Source organism: Rana temporaria, chromosome 3, assembly GCF_905171775.1.
Source record: "Rana temporaria chromosome 3, aRanTem1.1, whole genome shotgun sequence".
NCBI classification, from domain to species: Eukaryota; Metazoa; Chordata; class Amphibia; order Anura; family Ranidae; genus Rana; species Rana temporaria.
The window spans coordinates 18,595,008-18,613,232 of NC_053491.1; the positions used below are offsets into that span (position 1 = coordinate 18,595,008).

At 45.6% G+C, this 18,225-nt stretch overlaps 1 protein-coding gene across 1 annotated transcript in view; it reads left to right on the plus strand.

The window, feature by feature from the left end:
- ADAMTS17 (ADAM metallopeptidase with thrombospondin type 1 motif 17) overlaps positions 1-18,225 on the plus strand; it is a 449,726-nt gene that overhangs the window by 21,843 nt on the left and 409,658 nt on the right. Inside the window, exon 2 of the mRNA XM_040342328.1 lies at positions 14,217-14,581. Within this exon, the coding sequence (XP_040198262.1) occupies positions 14,217-14,581 (365 nt within the window). The remainder of the gene's footprint in view (positions 1-14,216; positions 14,582-18,225) is intronic.

Consider the following 18,225-nt stretch of genomic DNA (forward strand, 5'->3'; position numbering starts at 1 on the left):
GAGTTTATGAATCGCTCTTTGGTACCATGATAATCCAACATGTTGGTCCACTTGTCAATATAAGATGTCAAATGCTGTAGTACTCCAACAATAGGCTTGGATAGTGCTTGGGAAATGGCTATTCAGAAGGTAATCTGAAAATTTGCCCAACCTGCATAGAATTTATACAATTCTTGAATCGTGATCATCACCATTGATGGCCTAGTGGTTGGTGATGTGCTATGATGTCCTCTTGTTTAATGTCGAACGTTGTAGGACTCAAAAGCAGGCTTTGAAGTTAACTGATAATTAACTGTTTCTACTAGGGTTGTCCTGATACCGATACTAGTATCGGTATCGGGACCGATTCCGAGTATTTGCGGGAGTACTTGTACTCCCGCAAATGCCGCCGATGCCTCATCTGATACTCGCCCCCCCCGCCGCCGCATCCCCACTTGGTTAATACGGGTGGGGAACATTACAGCTTTCATTTGAATAGCTGTAGTGTTTCCTGCCGCGCCCCGTACAGACACTCCCCCTTGCTCGGGTGAACTGTCCAATCTCGAGCAAGGGGGAGTGTCTATACGCGGCCCGAAACACTACAGCTATTCAAATGAAAGCTGTAATGTTCCCCCGCCCGTATTAACCAAGTGGCGGCGCGACAGCATGTAGGTAAGGGGGACATGGCTGCAAATATGGGGGGGACATGGCTGCATATATGGGGGGGGACATGGCTGCATATATGGGGGGGGACATGGCTGCATATATGGGGGGGACATGGCTGCATCTGTGGGGGGACATGGCTGCATTTGGGGACACATTTTAAAAATAAAGTATCGGTACTTGTACTCGGTCCTAAAAAAGTGGTATCGGGACAACCCTAGTTTCTACCAAACGCAGATCTTTTATCTGTGCTGACTACTTTTAGGGGAACCTAGACCCACACGTAGTCAGTGTAACCGTGCACCGTGTAACCAAGCCTCTTCTTGCATCAAAGAGCTGAAATTGTATCTAGCAGACACGTGTTGCATCTCCGAGTCCTTTTGACTCCAGCGCGGCGTGGATATGTTGACAGCAGAAATGTGACGGGGAAAGCTGTATGGTGAATCTCTTCATTTCAGACACCTTGTCCACCTTCCCAAGGGGTTAAACCTTTCTGTGGAATGCGGATTAAAAAGTTCTTTCCTAATTAAGTCTAGGCAGAGGCCTTTGGAATCTAAACCTTAAGTAACATTATAATTGTTGCAAGCAATCTGGCTCTCGAACTGTTGCTATTTCTGTTGTACATCTGCTTTTTTGGGAAAACTTAGACGATGGCACAAAAATCTTCATCCTTGATCAAGTGTAACTGCCATATCACCGTTTTTAGTTGACCTGTCTCTAGTCCCCTTTAAAAAAAAAACAGTTAACGGAGCCCCTCGCTCTTTGCCCAGATATCCCTGTTTCTCTTGCTGTGCGTGTGTGAGCTTTTGTGAAGAGGCCCTTTATATTTTCATAGCTGATGTTTCAACCTGAGCATATCCTGGCAGGGTCCCCCTTGCTGAACATCATAGTTTCCGTTCATTAAGAGCTGGAGTCCGGCTGGAAGCTCCGCGCTGGGTTCTGCAGTCTGTAGCACAGCTGACTCTGCACAGGGGCCTTGGCTTTCTCCGACCCCTCTTCTTTTTTTGGTAGAAGTGCAGAGAAGGAAGGACAGCACTTGCAGGTCAGCTAAGGATCTCTGGGCTGAAAGTGGAGTTAGACCTTGGGTAATAGATTAACTCCTTTTGCCTGTGTAGAGTTCTCGGCTGCTTTTGTCTAGACAAATGGCTTGTCTTTTTTACCCGTCTGGTATTTTTATGTAAACTGTCTACTACTTAAAGCGGGAGTTCACCCGAAAATATTTTTTTAACCTTAGATTGATGCTCATTTTGTCAAGGGGAATCGGGTAGTTTTTTTTTAAATACGAGCAGTACTTACCGTTTTAGAGATGCATCTTCTCCGCCGCTTCCGGGTATGGTGTTCGGGAGCGGGCGTTCCTACTTGATTGACAGTCTTCCGACAGGCTTCCGACGGTCGCATCTATCGCGTCACGAGTAGCCAAAAGAAGCCGAACGTCGGTGCGGCTCTATACGGCGCCTGCGCACCGACGTTCGGCTACTTTCGGAAAATCGTGACGCGATAGATGCGACCGTCGGAAGACTGTCAATCAAGTAGGAACGCCCAGTCCTGCAGCCCATACCCGGAAGCAGCGGAGAAGATGTATCTCTAAAACGGTAAGTACGGCTTCGATTAAAAAAAAACTACCCGATTCCCCTTGACAAAATAAGCATGAATCTAAGGTTAAAAATTAACATTTCCGGGTGAACCTCCACTTTAAAGGGACGCTTCTCTTTCCGCAACTTGTCTGTGTTGCTTCTAGCAAACAGTCAGATTTATAGGGTGTGCTCACATTGGGCATGGTCAAACCAAACTGCGCCCAAGTTCGTTTGTTCCCACTTCCCCATTGGTCTGCGCTTACCCTGGCATGCTTCCTTTCAATCACAGTGTATCGTCACCTCTGCCCACCAGACCACATTAATCCCGCTTGGATGCTCCATGATTCTTGAGTTGTGGGTGGGCACAAACAAACCAAATTAAGGGAGTTAAAGCGGTAGTTCCCCCTCAAAAAAAATGTTACCCTTAGATTGATGCTCATTTTGTCTAGGGGAATCGGCTAGTTGTTTTAATCGAAGCTGTACTTACCGTTGTAGAGAGCGATCTTCTCCGCCGCTTCCAGGTATGGTCTTCGGGACTGGGCGTTCCTATTTTGATTGACATTCTTCCGACATTCTTCCGACAGGCTTCAGACAGTCGCATCCATCGCGTCACGAGTAGCCGAAAGAAGCCAAACGTCGGTGCGGCCCTATACGGCGCCTGCGCACCGACGTTCGGCTACTTTCGGAAAATCGTGACGCGATAGATGCGACCGTCGGAAGCCTGTCAATCAAGAAGGAACGCCCAGTCCCGAAGACCATACCCGGAAGCGGCGGAGAAGATCGCTCTCTACAACGGTAAGTACAGCTTCGATTTTAAAACAACTAGCCGATTCCCCTTGACAAAATGAGCAGGAATCTAAGGGTAACAATTTTTTTTGAGGGGGAACTACCGCTTTAAAGGGACGCTTCTCTTTCCGCAACTTGTCTGTGTTGCTTCTAGCAAACAGTCAGATTTTTAGGGTGTGCTCACATTGGGCATGGTCAAACCAAACTGCGCCCAAGTTCAATTGTTCCCACTTCCCCGTTGGTCTTCGCTTACACTGTGATTGAAAGGAAGCATGCCAGGGCATCATAACCTCTGCCCACCAGACCACATTAATCCCGCTTGGATGCTCCATGATTCTTGAGTTGTGGGTGGGCACAAACAAACCAAATTAAGGGAGTTAAGTGTGCTTGGTCACAAATATAAACAGGACCAAGGGGGTGAACTGTGCTTGAGCACAAATGTAAGGGACCAAGGAAGTGAAGTCTGCTTGGGCACGAATGAACAGGACCAAGGGGGTGAACTGTGGGTGGGCACAAATGAACAGGATTAAGGCGGCGTACTTGGGCACAAATGAGCAGAACCAAGGGGGTCAATTGTGGGTGGGCACAAACAGGGCCAAGGGGGTGCTATGGTACAGTAAAACTGCCAGTGTACCCTTAGTACAGTCTTGTTCACCTGTGCCCAGGTTTGATTGTCCCCCACTCCCTCGTTGGTCTGCGTTCACACTGTGGTTTTTAAAAGGAAGCATGCCAGGGCATCATTGCACCTGCCAACCAGACCACAATGACAACCCTCTTGCATGCTCCATGATCTGTGAACTGTGCTTGGGCAGAAACGAACCAGGTCTAAGGGGTACTAGGGTTCAGTTAAAACCATCAGTGTGAGTGTATCCTTCAGTCTGGTTCACCCGTGCCCAGGGTCGACTGTTCAGCGCCCCACACACATACATATCACTTTTGGAATGTACTCACACAGTGCTTTGTAGATTAATTTGTTGTTTTGTGTCTTTGGCATCAACTTAACTCGCCATGTTTGGAGGAGGAGGAATGCTGCCTATGACCCCAAGAACACGATCCCCCACCGTCATACATGGAGGTGGAAACATTATGCTTTTGGGGGTGTTTTTCTGCTAGGGGGACAAGACAACTTCACCACATCAAAGGAACGATGGACGGGGCCATGCACCACCAAATCTTGGGTGAGAACCTCCTTCCCTCAGCCAGGGAATTGAAAATGGGTCGTGGATGGGTATTCCAAGCCAGACTCCAGACCTTAATCCCATAGAAAATATGTGGAGGGAGCTGAAGGTTTAAGTTACCAAACGTCAGCCTCGAAACCTTAATGAATTGGAGAGTATCTGTAAAGTGGAGTTGGACAAAATCCCTGCTGAGATGTGCAAACCTGGCGGCCAACTACAAGAAACGTCTGACCTCTGTGATTGCCAACAAGGGTTTTCCCACCAATTACTAAGTCATGTTTTGTGAAGGGCAAATACTTATTTCACTCATTAACCACTTAGGATCCGCGCTATGGACGAAAGACGTCCACAGCACGGCTCTCAAGTGCCGGGTGGACGTCCCTGCACGTCCTGTTGTTGTCATTCCCCGTGCGTGCCGCTGGGGGCGCGCAGCGGGGGAAACAACGTGCCCGGCGCATCGCTCGGGAGCCGATGCGAGTGCCTGGCGGCCGCGATGTCCACCAGACACCCGCGATCGTCGGTGACACAGCAGGACGTGGAGCTCTGTGTGTAAACACAGAGCTCCACGTCCTGTCAGGGAGAGAGGAGACCGATGCTGTGTTCCTTTACATAGGGACACGGCATCGGTCACCTCCCCCAGTCAGTCCCCTCCCCCCACACAGTAAGAACACACCCAGGGAATACATTTAACTCCTTCCTCACCCCCTAGTGTTAACCCCTTCCCTGCCAGTCACATTTATACAGCAATTAGTGCATTTTTATAGCACTGATCGCTGTATAAATGTGAATGGCGCTAAAATTGTATCAAAAGTGTCCGATACGTCCGCCGCAATATCGCAGGCCTGACAAAAAAAATCGCAAATCGCCGCCATTACTAGTAAAAAAAAAAAAAAAAAATCAGAAATCTATCCCCTATTTTGTAGGCGCTATAACTTTTACGCAAACCAATCAATATACGCTTATTGTGTGGTTTTTTTTTTTTACAAAAATATGTAGAATACGTATCGGCCTAAACCGAGGGAATTTTTTATTTTTTTTTAAATTGGGATATTATTATAACAAAAAGTAAAAAATATTGTTTTTTTTTTTCCTAAATTTTCTGTTTTTTTATATTTATAGCGCAAAAAATAAAAATCGCAGAGGTGATCAAATACCACCAAAAGAAAGCTCTATTTGTGGGAAAAAAATGATAAAAATATAATTTGGATACAGTGTTGTATGACCGCGCAATTGTCATTTAAAATGCGTCAGCGCTGAAAATTGGTCTGGGCACGAAGGGGGTTTAAGTGCCCAGTAATGAAGTGGTTAAAATGCAAACCAATTAACTTTTTTTTTTAATGCATTTTTCTGGATATTTTTGTTATTCTGTCTCTCACTGTTAAATTAAACTACCATTAAAATTATATACTCATCATTTCTTTGTCGACGGCCAAACGTACAAAATCAGCAGGGGATCAAATACTTTTTTTCCCCTCACCATAGATGTTAATCAGCCTTAAAGGAAGTGTTCCCCGGCATGTCTAAACCATCGCCTCTGCCAAGCAGACCACAGTGATCTATGGAGAGCTTTGTGCTCCAGCTCTGAATTTTAGCTGGACCACAAGTACCCGGGACCACCTATTTCTAGGGGTCCTGAGCATGGTATGCGCAATCATTCCAGGGAAAACTTTGTTTTGGGGGTGAGCTATGCCTGGGTACAATTAAATTTGCCAGTGTGAATGCAACTCATGTTGCAGTGGGCAGCATGTGTGCCATTAATTTAGCACGTCAACCTCGTTCATCAGAAGTGCTTGAGAGGTAAAGTGTACATTGTTCCATAACACCAATTCACATCTTCCCTTTCATTTTATAACATTAACCACTTAACCACTTCCCGACCGCCGCATGTATATGTACGTCCACAGAATGGCACGTACAGGCAAATGGGCGTACAGGTACGTCCTTGCCCTCTAGCGGGTGGGGGGTCCGATCGGGACCCCCCCCCGCTACATGCGGCGGTCAGGTTCCCGCGGGGAGCGATCCGGCATGACTGCGCGGCTATTAGTTTATAGCCGCTCCGTCGTGATCGCTCCCCGGAGCTGAAGAACGGGGAGAGCCGTATGTAAACACGGCTTCCCCGTGCTTCACTGTGGCGGCTGCATCGATCGAGTGATCCCTTTTATAGGGAGACTCGATCGATGACGTCAGTCCTACAGCCACCCCCCCTACAGTTGTAAATACACACTAAGTGAATACTAACTCCTACAGCGCCCCCTGTGGTTAACTCCCAAACTGCAACTGTCATGTCATTTTCACAGTAAACAATGCATTTTAAATGCATTTTTTGCTGTGAAAATGACAATGGTCCCAAAAATGTGTCAAAATTGTCCGCCATAATGTCGCAGTCGCGAAAAAAAATCGCTGATCGCCGCCATTAGTAGTAAAAAAATAATAATTAATAAAAATGCAATAAAACTATCCCCTTTTTTGTAAACGCTATAAATTTTGCGCAAACCAATCGATAAACGCTTATTACGATTTTTATTTTATTTTACCAAAAATAGGTAGAAGAATACGTATCGGCCTAAACTGAGGAAAAAAAAATGTTTTATATATTTTTGGGGGATATTTATTATAGAAGAAAGTAAAAAATATTGCATTTTTTTTCAAAATTGTCGCTCTATTTTTGTTTATAGCGCAAAAAATAAAACCCACAGAGGTGATCAAATACCACCAAAAGAAAGCTCTGTTTGTGGGGGAAAAAAATGATGCCAATTTTGTTTGGTAACCACGTCGCACGACCGCGCAATTGTCAGTTAAAGCGACGCAGTGCCGAATCACAAAAACTGTCCGGTTCCTTTTAGCTGCCTAAAGGTCCGGGTTTTAAATGGTTCAATAAATTAAGGCTAGGTTCACATATATGATGCGTTATTCCGGTTTGTTTTGTGGTACGTTTTGAGTTTTTAAACACACGTTTTTTTTTGCGTTTTGTATGACGAATAGGAAAGTGCTACTTTGTTGCAACTTTACACTCTGGCACTCAAGTAGCATCAAAGTCGCATCAAAGTAGTACAAGAACCTTTGTGTCCAAAGTCGCATTTTGGGGTTGGCGTGTAGGGCTATGGTTGGCGTGGAGGGCTATGGTTAAGGGATAAGTTTCACTTTTTTTATTATTCCGGCTCCCCTGTGTACCAATATAGCATTATTGTACTTATTTTGAAAAAATCCACTTTTTATTTATTCTACACATGCTTACCTCACTCACTTCATAGCTATCTAAAAACAATGCTCCATTACTTCTGCCTTACTTCCTGGTCAGACTTTAGGTCATGACACAGGAAGGAGTTGACCAGCTGATCTCATTAGCACACACCCCCTGCATCATCTACCCTCGGCTGGTCAACTCCTTCCCGTGTCATGACCTAAAGTCTGACCAGGAAGTAAGGCAGAAATAATCAAGCTGTGTTTTTAAACCGATAAGAAGAGTGAGGTAAGCGCGTGTAGAATAAATGGAAGGCATTTTTTTTTTTGCTAAATAAGTACCGTATTTATCGCGGTATAGCGCGCTCCCGCGTATACCGCGCACCCCTAAAGTTGCCCCGAATCCTGTGGAAAAAAAGTTTTTTTTGTACTTACAGTTTTGGTGTCTTGCGCGGCGTCGTCTGGTCCGTCTGCGGGTGTCCTCTTCGTCGGGTCCGGCGTCCGTCTGCGGCTTCGGGTGTCCCCTTTGTCGGGTCCGGCGTCCTTGTGCGGCGTCCTCCCCGCTCGTTTCCCGCGCCGAGTTTGAATACTGTGCCGACATATACAGAGCGCAGTACACTCGTGTATTGTCGACAATGCTCGGCTACTCTCGCGCTGACGTCCTGTACGTCCAGGACGTCACCGCGGGAGGAGCCGAGACTGCCCGACAATACACGAGTGTACTGCGCTCGGTATATGTCGGCGCAGTATTCAAACTCGGCGCGGGAAAGCGGGTATCGGCATATACCGCACACCCATGATTTTGCCCTGATTTTCAGGGCAAAAAAGTGCGTGGTATACGCCAATAAATACGGTACATTAATGTTATATTGGTACATTGGGGGGCTGGAATTTAAAAAAAAAAAAAATAAGTTTGTAAACTTGGTTAACGGCTATGGTAAGGGTCAGGGTTAGGGCTAAGGTTAGGATTAAATGTTAGGGCTTGGGTTAAACATTAAGGTTAGGGTTAAGGACTAATGCCCTGTACACACGGTCGGAATTTCCGACAAAAAAAGTCCGATGTGAGCTTTTGGTCATAAATTCCGACTGTGTGTAGGCTCCATCTGATTTTTCCTGTTTGGAATTTCTGCCAACAAAAATTTGAGAGCTGGTTCTCGAATTTTCAGACAAAAAAATTTCCAATCGTAAATTCCGATCTTCTGTAGCAATTCCGAAGCGCAAAATGCCGATGCATGCTCGGAAGCATTGAACTTCATTTTCTCGGCTCGTGGTAGTGTTGTACGTCACCTTGGACAGCTCTTTGGTCTTGGCCATGGTGGAGAGATTGGAATCTGATTTGCTTCTGTGGACAGGTGTCTTTTTATACAGGTAACAAGCTGAGATTAGGAGCACTCCCTTTTAGGCTGGGTTCACACTGATACTACACGACAGTGCTACGACTTTGATCCTACTTTGCTCTGCGACATCAGTCCTACATTGGTCCGACATCCATCTCACGTTCATGAACAGAATACTACTTTGATCCGACTTTGTGATGGTCTGACTTGTTCTTTGCCCAATCAAAACAATCCCAGTGTGAGATAAATTCCTTTTACTGCTGCTGTAATCACAATGTCGGATGTCACAAGTCGGATGGTTAGGACAAGGGTCCTACTTTGATCCAACTTCAATGATATTCAATGGGCTGAAGTAGGATCAAAGTCGGACTAAAGTAGTACAGGGACTTTTTTCAAAGTCGGACCGACTTGTGTCGGACCAGTTAAGACGGCTCCCATAGGGAAACATTGATTTTCATGCGACATGAGCTCCCAATGTCGGAGCGTTTGTCGGACCGGTGTGAACCCGGCCTAAAGAGAGTGCTCCTAATCTCAGCTCATTACCTGTATACAAGACACTTGGGAGCCAGAAATCTTGCTAATTTAAAGCGGATCAAATATTTATTTCACGTATTAACCCCTTAACGCCCGCCGCACGACTATTTACGTACGCACAATGGCACGGACAGACAGATGGGCGTATATATACGTCCTTGCCTTCTAGCGGGTGGGGGGTCCGATTGGGACCCCCTCCGCTGCGTGCGGCGGGCGGATCCCCTCGGGGAGCGATCCGGGACAACGGCGCGGCTATTCGTTTATAGCCGCTCCGTCGCGATCGCTCCCCGGAGCTGAAGAACTGGGAGAGCCGTATGTAAACACGGCTTCCCCGTGCTTCACTGTGGCGGCTGCATCGATCGTGTGATCCCTTTTGTAGGGAGACTCGATCGATGACGTCAGTCCTACAGCCACACCCCCCTACAGTTGTAAACACACACTAGGTGAACCCTAACTCCTTCAGCGCCCCCTGTGTTTAACTCCCAAACTGCAACTGTCATTTCCACAATAAAGAATGCAATTTAAATGCATTTTTTGCTGTGAAAATGACAATGGTCCCAAAAATGTGTCAAAATTGTCCGAAGTGTCCGCCATAATGTCGCAGTCACGAAAAAAATCGCTGATCGCCGCCAATAGTAGTAAAAAAAAAAAAATTAATAAAAATGCAATAAAACAATCCCCTATTTTGTAAACTCTATAAATTTTGCACAAACCAATCGATAAACGCTTATTGCGATTTTTTTTTTTTTTTTATATACCAAAAATAGGTAGAAGAATACGTATCGGCCTAAACTGAGGAAAAAAAAAAATTATAGATATTTTTGGGGGATATTTATTATAGCAAAAAGTAAAAAATATTGCATTTTTTTCAAAATTGTCGCTCTATTTTTGTTTATAGCGCAAAAAAATAAAAACGCAGAGGTGATCAAATACCACCAAAAGAAAGCTCTATTTGTGGGGAAAAAAGGATGCCAATTTTGTTTGGGAGCCACGTCGCACGACCGCGCAATTGTCTGTTAAAGCGACGCAGTGCCGAATCGCAAAACCTGGCCTGGGCATTTAGCTGCAAAATGGTCCGGGGCTTAAGTGGTTAAAATGCAAATCAATTTATAACTTTTTTTTTTCTGGATATTTTTGTTGTGTCTCTCAGGCCGCGTACACACGGTCGGTTAAAACCCGATGAAAACGGACTGAAGGACCTTTTCAGCGGTCCAAACCAAACGTGTGTGGGCGCCATCGGTCAGTTATCCTTCGGTCAAAAAATTTAGATCTTGCTTTAAAATTTAACCGATGGACGCCTAACCAATCGGGCAAAACCGATGGTTAGTATGCAAAAAGCATCGGTTAAAAATGCACGCATGCTCAGAATCAAGTCGACGCATGCTTGGAAGCATTGAAATTTGTTTTTTTCAGCACGTCGTGTTTTACGTCACCGCGTTCTGACCCGATCATTTTTTTTAACCCATGGTGTGTAGGCACATCAGACCATCAGTCAGCTTCATCGGTTAACCGATGACAACGGTCCTTTGGACCGTTCTCATCGGATGGACCGACCGTGTGTACGCGGCCTCACTGTTAAAAATGAAACCTACCATTTTTAAAATTACAGACTGATCATTTCTTTGTCAGTGGGCAAAAAAATCTGCAGGGGATCAAATACTTATATTTATTTTTATTCACTTTACATTTTACACCCCCATTTGGACACTTGCCTGCATGTTCTAACCTAGATCTGGAAGTTGATCGGTTGCTTTGGGCGATGATTTAATTTTTTCTGTTGCAGATATGGACGGCTCTCTCACAATGACAGCATGCTTTCTGCAGATCGGGGTCCAAAGACCGCACATGTGTGCAATGCTTAGAATCCTTAAATTTAGCTTTTTATTATCTAACTAAACTTATCTCGTATTGATCTGTAGACCAGTTTTGAAGACCCGCCATTTCATAGCGATATACGGTACATCAATGTTCTGTTCTAATTGGAAGCTACATCTAATTTTTTTTCGGATGCATACATGCCATTGAATACAAGAAAGGCATTTTTTCCATAAGGAATCTAAGTAAGTGACATAGGTGGATAGGCTTATGCCTGCAGGACTTCAGCCATCTGTCATTGTGCATAATAAGTTACTTGCTGATGCAGTTTTTTGCATCATGCTAGCATGCACATGCGTACTGATGAGACCAAGGACTGTACCGTTTTTTAAATGCCTGAAATAAAGAGCTTGGTGCTGTGTTAACCACTTAAGACCCGGACCAAAAGGCAGCTAAAGGACCTTGCCCCGTTTTGCGATTCGGCACTGCGTCGCTTTAACTGACAATTGCGCGGTCGAGCGACGTGGCTCCCAAACAAAATTGGCGTCCTTTTTTCCCCACAAATAGAGCTTTCTTTTGGTGGTATTTGATCACCTCTGCGGTTTTGCGCTATAAACAAAAATAGAGCGACAATTTTGAAAAAGATGCAATATTTTTAACTTTTTGCTATAATAAATATCCCCCAAAAATATCTAAAAAAATGTTTTTCCTCAGTTTAGGCCGATACGTATTCTTCTACCAATTTTTGGTAAAAAAAAATCGCAATAAGCGTTTATCGATTGGTTTGCGCAAAATTTATAGCGTTTACAAAATAGGGGATAGTTTTATTGCATTTTTATTAATTATTATTATTATTATTTTTTTTTTTTTTTACTACTCAGCGATTTTTTTTCCGTGACTGCGACATTATGGCAGACACTTCGGACAATTTTGACACATTTTTGGGACCATTGTCATTTTCACAGCAAAAAATGCATTTACAATGCATTGTTTATTGTGAAAATGACAGTTATAGTTTGGGAGTTAACCACTGGGGGGCGCTGAAGGGGTTATGTGTTCCCTGAAGTGTGTTTACAACTGTAGGGGGGTGTGGCTGTAGGAGTGACGTCATTGATTGTGTCATCCCTTTTATAGGGGGACACAATCGATGACGCCGCCACAGTGAAGAACGGGGAAGCCGTGTTTACACACAGCTCTCCCCGTTCTTCAGCTCCGGAGACCGATCGCGGGACCCCAGTGGCGATCGGGTCCGCGGGTCCTGCGGTCACCGAGCTTCGGACCAGTTCGCGGGAGCGCGCCCGCAACCCACGGCTGGGTACTAGTACAGGACGTACCTGTATGTACATGTGCCCAGCCGTGCCATTCTGGCGACCTATATGTGCAGGAGGCGGTCCTTAAGTGGTTAAAGCACACTTGAGCAGGGCTGTCTTAATAGCATCATGGGCCCCTGGGCAAAGTAATGCACTTGGGCCCCTACCAGCCGGCCCCAATTTACGCGACTACTTTTTGAATTAAAATATTTATAGTGGATAGAATTAAACGTATATCCTGGGACAGCTTGGTAAAAAGCCAACTGTCCCGGATTTGCTGGGACAGTCACGCAAGTATGATGCAAATATCTCCGGAAGCGATGTCGCCGGTCGGAGCAGTGTTTCGGGGCTTCGATCTAAGGTGAGTATTTCATAATGCCTTTGTCTTGCAGGGTTCTTTTTTTTTTATTTTTTTTTTATTTTTTATAATGGGTTTACAAACACCTTAAAGCGGAGTTCCACCCAATAATGGAACTTCCGCTTTTCGGAACCCTCCCCCCCTCCGGTGTCACATTTGGCACCTTTCAGGGGGGAGGAGGGTGCAGATACCTGTATAATAGTTATTTGCACCCACTTCCGGGGAGAGACTCCCACGGGAGTCACTCCACTTCCCGTCCCCCCCGCTGGGAAACATACTGGTCCCAAGAGACAGCAGGGACCACCGGGAACGCGCTGCGCTACTCGCGCCTGCGCAGTAGGGAACCGGGCAGTGAAGCTACAAGGCTTCACTTCCTGATTCCCTCACCGAGGATGGTGACGGGGGCAGCCGAGAGATGAGCGATTGCGAGATGTTTGATGTGATTGGGGGAAATGTGATGGTTGGAGAGATGTTTGATGTGATGTGGAAATGTTTGACGTGATGGGGGAACTCTGATGTGATGGATGGGGTGATGTTTGATGTGATGGGGGAACTCTGATGTGATGGGTGGAGAGATGTTTGATGTGATGGGGGAACTCTGATGTGATGGGTGGAGAGATGTTTGATGTGATGGGGGAACTCTGATGTGATGGTTGGAGAGATGTTTGATGTGATGGGGGAACTCTGATGTGATGGATGGGGAGATGTTTGATGTGATTGGGGGAAATGTGATGGATGGGGAGATGTTTGATGTGATGGATGGGGAGATGTCTGACGTGATGCGGGAACTCTGATGTGATAGACGGGGAGATGTTTGATGTGATGCGGGAACTCTGATGTGATAGATGGGGAGATGTTTGATGTGATTGGGGGAAATGTGATGGTTGGAGAGATGTTTGATGTGATGGATGGGGAGATGTTTGATGTGATGGGGGAACTCTGATGTGATGGATGGGGAGATGTTTGATGTGATTGGGGGAAATGTGATGGTTGGAGAGATGTTTGATGTGATGGATGGGGAGATGTCTGACGTGATGCGGGAACTCTGATGTGATAGACAGGGAGATGTTTGATGTGATGGAGGGATTATATGATGGGGACTCATGAGGTGACTGATGTGAAAGGGGGCCTCTAATGTACAGGGGGAAGTTGATGTGATAGGGAGACCTGACATGTGATGGAGGGCTGTAATGTGATAGGGGACCTCTGATGAGATTATATATATATATATATATATATATATATATATATATATATATATATATATATATATATATATATATATATATATATATGACTGGGGTGCCTCAAGGTTGTGCATACACTGTAACTGAAAAACAGGTTGACGGTTGCCGCCCCAGAACATACAATTTATTTTTGGGCTGGCACAAGTACATTGTTGTGAGGGCTTGCACGCTGTAATTGGCTGTGGTGTGACTGGTTGGGGGAAAAAGTAGCTACTGACATCACTTTTTATATGTGAATCACAATTTGTTTTGCAGCTGAATGCTCTGACCCAGAAGTTGAAGTTGTGATCCCGCAGTTATTATGGGCTGGAGAGATGCCTCTGCCTCTACAAGGAGATGAGTCAGTCTTTTCTAACATTCGAAGGGCGCGCTCTGTTACGAGAGGCGTAGGAAGCCACCCGGATGATATGTACATCCATCTACCAGCCTTGGGTCAAAATCTACATTTGCACTTGCAAAGGAACCTCAAATTTCTGGCTTCAGGATTTACGGTAGAGGAGAGAACGGAGCTCGGAGAGAACGTCCAGACCAGGATCCCTGTGGATGATTTTTGCTTCTATACTGGAGAAGTTTTGAACCATAACGGGTCTTTTGCATCACTCAGCGCGTGCGCAGGACTGGTGTGTATATGTTTTTGTTCTTCTGCAAATCACTATCTACACTAGAGTCATGTGGACATTTGTAGTTCCATCTCCGCTACACGATTCCTAACGAGATTTTGTGTGAACAGCGAGCAATAATACGTTGGAGGTTGGTGTAGATATCGCGAGTTGCGCTGATTTGAACCTCAATTCTGGAAAACTTGAAAATTATCCTTTGCAGTGCGGCTGCAACCAAACTGGTTAAGTTGAATTGTTTAGAAGGGAAGAGAATCGATTTTACTTAAGCCGGTGTTCTGTCAAGTTCTCCAACCCATCAAACTCCAACCGCTTAAAGTGGTTGTATAGGTTCGATATTTTTTTTTTTTACATATATAACAAACATGTCATACTTGCCTCCACTGTGCAGTTCGTTTTGCACAGAGTGGCCCCGATCCTCCTGTTCTGGGGTCCCTCGGCGGCTGTCTCAGCTCCTCCCCGCAATAGCTAACCCCCTCTGGGAAGCTCTTTCCCAAGGGGGTTGGCTTACGGGCACACTCCTGTGTCATACAGTTGGCGTCCATAGACGCCGAGTGTATGACTCGATCCCGGCCCATGGTGGCCGCGTCATTGGATGTGATTGACAGCAGCGGGAGCCAATGGCTGCGCTGCTATCAATCTATCCAATCAACGGCCAGACTCCGTGGAGAAGAGGAAGCCGGGGGACGCGCACAGCATGTGAATGGGCTCAGGAAAGTAAAATGGGGGGGCCCGTGATGCATTAAGGTGAAAAAACACGAACCTTTACAACTCCTTTAATTTCCGGTTTCTTTAAAACCAGCAGTAAATGGAGTTTTTGACGAATTGGTGGTTGGACACAACACTGGCAAACGAATAGAGTCCGGTGCAGGATATTATGAGCGGAGATTCTTGCTCCGATACTACCCAACAAAATGGCCGCCTGCGAGGCGGCGACAACTTTGTCCTTGTTAGCCGCTGTGCTGTCAAAACGGCTGAGTCTTCCTTTACCCGACTCCATTCGGTTGTCGGTGTTGTGTCCAACCACCAATTCGTCAAAATCTCCAATTACTAAGGTTTTAAATAAACCGGAAGTGACGTAGTTGGAGTTTCTGATGGGCTGGAGATATTGACAGAACACGGGCCATAAATGGTTTGAATTTTGGAGGGTTAACCAGGAACCGCCGGGCAAGTTTCAAAGCATTTATGGGCAGGCCAAATGTACCGATACAACCAGCCTGTCGGGTTTTAAATGCGATTATTGCTAGTGACTGCTATAGCAATAATCGCTGTGTTCTCCTAGCAGAGACGGCTTCCCCTGCCAGGAGAACACAATGGCTTCATGGGAGGGATTCTTCCTTCAACACTAACTGTGTTGTTGGGGGAATGAAACGATTTTCCTTCCTGCAACCTGAGGTTGCAGGATAGGAAAATCGGTCCATCTATGGCTGGCCTTACCTGATCCTCCCCTCTCCTTGATGATGGCGCTCCCCCACGCTCTGAAAGTGGACTGTCTCTTGGCGCAAACACGTCCAATGAAGGGCTAAGGACACCACTGAAAGGGGTAATTCTCAAGTTTCCCAAAGTTGGATTTTAACCGCTTCCCGACCGCTGCATGTAGATATACGTCGGCAGAATGGCACGTACAGGCACATTGGCGTACCTGTACGTCCCTGCCTTTCCGCGGGTCGGGGGTCTGATCGGGACCCCCCCCCGCGCTACATACGGCGGTCGGATTCCCTCGGGGAGCGATCCGGGACGACGGCGCGGCTATTCGTTTATAGTCACTCCGTCGCGATTGCTCCCCGGAGCTGAAGAACGGGGAGAGCCGTATGTAAACACGGCTTCCCTGTGCTTCACTGTGGCGCTGCATCGATCGAGTCATCCCTTTTATAGGGAGACTCGATCGATGACATCAGACCTACAGCCACACCCCCTACAGTTGTAAACACACACTAGGTGAAACATAACCCCTTCAGCGCCCCCTGTGGTTAACTCCCAAACTGCAACTGTCATTTTCACAATAAACAATGCAATTTAAATGCTTTTTTTGCTGTGAAAATGACAATGGTCCCAAAAATGTGTCAAAATTGTCCGAAGTGTCCGCCATAATGTCGCAGTCATGAAAAAAATCGCTGATCGCCGCCATTAGTAGTAAAAAAATTTTTTTTTTATAAAAATGCAATAAAACTATCCCCTATTTTGTAAACGCTATAAATTTTGCGCAAACCAATCGATAAACGCTTATTGCGATTTTTTTTTTTTTTACCAAAAATAGGTAGAAGAATACGTATCGGCCTAAACTGAGGAAATTTTTTTTTTTTTTATATGTTTTGGGGGGATATTTATTATAACATAAAGTAAAAAATATTGCATTTTTTTCAAAATTGTCGCTCTATTTTTGTTTATAGCGCAAAAAATAAAAACCGCAGAGGTGATCAAATACCACCAAAAGAAAGCTCTATTTGTGGGGAAAAAAAGACGCCAATTTTGTTTGGGAGCCACGTCGCACGACCGCGCAATTGTCTGTTAAAGCGACGCAGTGCCGAATTGTAAAAAGCCCTTTGGTCATGTAGCAGCATATTGGTCTGGTCCTTAAGTGGTTAAAGTTGAGTATCCCACTAAAAGATTGGGCTAACTGGCGTTAATTTACTAAAGGCAACCATTCGCCACTCTGCCTAAAGTTTTTTGTGTGTGTCTTCAAAACAAAAAGGGGGGAAAAAAATAAACTTCTAGCTAGATTTCCAATGAAATCTCCAAAATCTAAAGTCCCCTTCACACGGGGCAGATTACGTTCTGATCAGAAGGGGATTAGCTCTTAGATCCCCTGCTGATGGGAGCAGAGAGGACGGGTGAGTGGATATGGACCAATGACTTTGCCCTGAAACTTCCTTCCCACTTGATCCCATTTGGATGCGATTTTAAGAGCCTGTACAAGGGCTAAAATCGCATTCCAAGTCCGACCAAAGTAGTACAGGAACCTTTTCAAAAGTCGCAGCGACTTGTGTAGTATCAGTTAGACCCCTTTCACACTGAGGCGCTTTGCAGGGGCTTTAATGCTAAAAATAGCGCCTGCAAAGCACCCTGAAATTGCCGCTCCAATGTAAAAGCCCGAGTGCTTTCTCACTAGAGCGGTGCTCTGGCAGGACGCTAAAAAAAATCCTGCTAGTGGCATCTTTTGGAGCGGTGTGTGTACCGCTTCTCCACCGATCCTGCCCACTGAAAATGAATGGTCAGCGTGGTAAAACCGCCGGCAAAGCGTCGATGCAGCAGCGCTTTGCGTGTGGTTTTAACTCTCTTTTTCGTGAAAAATAAATAAATCAAGTGCGCAACCAAATGGCAACTAATAAATGCAAGTGTCCTTAATCCTGAAAAGGAATAGGCAAAACAAATAAATAATGTATTGCATGGATAATATATTAAATGGATGCAGTCCTTTAAACACCACACGAATATAGATATTAATAAAGAAGATCCATCTTCCATCCATTAACAGGGGTGATGCAGGCATCTTCAATTACAACCCCACCATCAAAGGTAAGTAAATGGCCGCTTACCGGAACAGAAGGACCCCCGCAAGGCTCTGCACAAAGGATATCATCGGCTGGTTCCGGACGCTTGGTCTTGGTCCACTCCTCCACTGAAGGTTCGGGGGACACTGCTGTCTC